Source organism: Morus notabilis, unplaced genomic scaffold (genome assembly GCF_000414095.1).
Source record: "Morus notabilis unplaced genomic scaffold, ASM41409v2 Scaffold8948, whole genome shotgun sequence".
Taxonomy (NCBI): Eukaryota; Viridiplantae; Streptophyta; class Magnoliopsida; order Rosales; family Moraceae; genus Morus; species Morus notabilis.
This window is the reverse complement of record NW_010361595.1, coordinates 1-2288: the sequence shown is the minus strand read 5'-3', so window position 1 is coordinate 2288 and position 2288 is coordinate 1. Positions and strand designations below refer to the sequence as shown.

The 2288-nt window shown below is 34.9% G+C and overlaps 1 protein-coding gene across 1 annotated transcript; it reads right to left on the bottom strand.

The window, feature by feature from the left end:
* Positions 1-6: 6 nt before the first annotated feature.
* LOC112091987 (ornithine decarboxylase-like) lies at positions 7-819 on the bottom strand (the record flags this gene model as incomplete). The annotated part of the gene is made up of 1 exon (XM_024166942.1): positions 7-819. A coding segment is annotated over exon 1 (813 nt), but the record flags the coding sequence as incomplete, so codon positions are not given.
* Between the last annotated feature and the right edge of the window lie 1469 nt (positions 820-2288).

Sequence of the window (2288 nt, the reverse complement as noted above, 5' to 3'; positions counted from 1 at the left end):
GGTTCTTATGGTTGAAGCCGCTTCTTCAAATTGTATTCCAGCCGTGAAGCCGCCGCCGATGTCCAATACTCTCATCGGCGGCATCCCGAGCTGAGCTGCAGCCTCGAACACTTTCTTGGCGGCCTCAATGGCGACAGCGTAGGCACGCGAGCAGGCGGCTCGGCTTCCGATATGGAATGACACGCCGATCACGGGGAGCTGAGCCGCCTTAGCCGCTTGAAGTAGCGGTTCAACTTCCTCCGGTAGCGCGCCGAACTTGGAATCCAACGGCCACATTGATCCGCCGTCATCCGGAGGTTTGATCCGGATAAGAAGAGAACATTTGGGGTGAAATTCTCGGATCTTTTCGACTTCTGTTCCGGAATCAAATGTCGTTAGGTTAACGCGCACACTGGCTGCGTATCTAATATGAGAATCGAGTTTACAAGGGTTGGCGAATATGATCAGACCGGGTGAAACTCCAAGGGCCAAAATGGATTCGATTTCGGCCTGGCTGGCGCAGTCGAAACCCATGTCAAGTGTGGCCATGGCAGCGAGTAAGGCCGGGTCGGAATTGCATTTGACGGCGTAGAAAGGTCGAATCATGGGAAGAAACCGGGTCCAGTTGTCCATAAGGTTGTCGACGACACCCAAATCAAGCACGTAAAATGGTTCTTTAGTGTGATGGTGGTTGAGAATTAGGGACTGCATGAAACCAGTTAAGCCATCTTTGAGTAAATGCGTAACTTTGTTTCTAACAGTGGGTGCTTCAACAATAATAGCCTGGCGGTCCTTGGGGCTCAACCCCACGGCAGAGAATAAGACTGGTGGGCTGGCCATGCCGCTTGGTATCAACAGGTGGAAAAATATATATGTAGCTATAAATGATGGGTGAGTATTTATAAGGAGATCTTGAAAATATTCTAATTATAATTTAGCACTTTGTTGAATTATAAACCTGTTTTACGACCCAACACGGCCCAAGTTGATAGAAACTTTAGGTCTCGTTCATTTCACGATTTGAGTTTTCAGTTTTAAATTTTTACAGTTAAAAACTCTCAAAAAATATTACATTTTAGCTTGAATTGAAAACTTAAATCTATAAAATGAACGGTAACTTATATTATTTTAAACTATATACATTGCATTCACGTGACGGGAAATGATGAGAAATAAGTTTTTTGACTACGTGGCGTATGTGGCAACCAAGCTTTGTCTATTGTGTGGTTCGTGAATTTACTTAATTAAAATATTGTTTGGTATAAGATCAAATGTAAATATTAATTGTATATTTAACATTAAAAGTATGATATAATATATTATTTTTAGTTGTGTTCAATTGATAATGCTATTTGATATGTTAATTTTACTTTTTTCATAATTATAAGCTTTAAAGTTGTAAAAGTAAACTTTTATTTTTAAAATAGTTTGAAAATACAAAAGTTCTAATGATTACATAAAAATGTAAATATTTCAACCAATAACAATCAAATATCAAATTTATTATATGCTATACTTGGTGAAAAATTTGTCACAAAATATAGAATATGACAAATTTAACACAATAAATAGCATTATATTAGATAATATTTTTACACTCAAATTCTAAATTCATAATTGGCATATTAATTATAACATGGTAGATGCTCTTGGCTGTACTATAACTACCCATGAAGAAATTCTCGGTGAAGAAAGAAGCAAAAAGCTTCTAGAGGGTGATGAACAAAGCATGTATAGCTTTGTCTGTGTGTGAGAGTGTTTGCCGAGGAAAAATATTTGAGAGTTGTAAGAGTGTGCTCTCTTTATTTAGAACAATATTTCAATAAAATTCAAGTATCATTTTGTGAGTTTATCACTTTTTTGAATTAATTTCCAACACACTATTTATTACTATTTTTGATATTTGTAGGAAGAGTTCACGTGCACGGTAATCGAATGAAGTTAAAAGAAAGATCAACGTAGCCACACTAACAATTAATGAAAATCACGTCGGCAAAGGTACGATGATTAGTGTTTTTCTCTAAAAAAAAAATTTAAATTTTAAAAATTATAATTAAAAATTTTGATTTGAACTCTAATTTAAATTCTTATAATTATTAAACCCATAATAGATATACAACCAAAAAGTAGGGTGGGTTTGATTTGATTTGGAGCCGGCACTTTTAATAAATGTTTTATAATTGCTAAGGACAATGAGAAATTTTTGATCTGCTCATTTTACTGATTTTAGTTTAAAATTTAAATTTTATTATGTTAAAAATTTTTTAAAAATTATTATATTTAATTTTTTTATTATAATAAAAAATTTA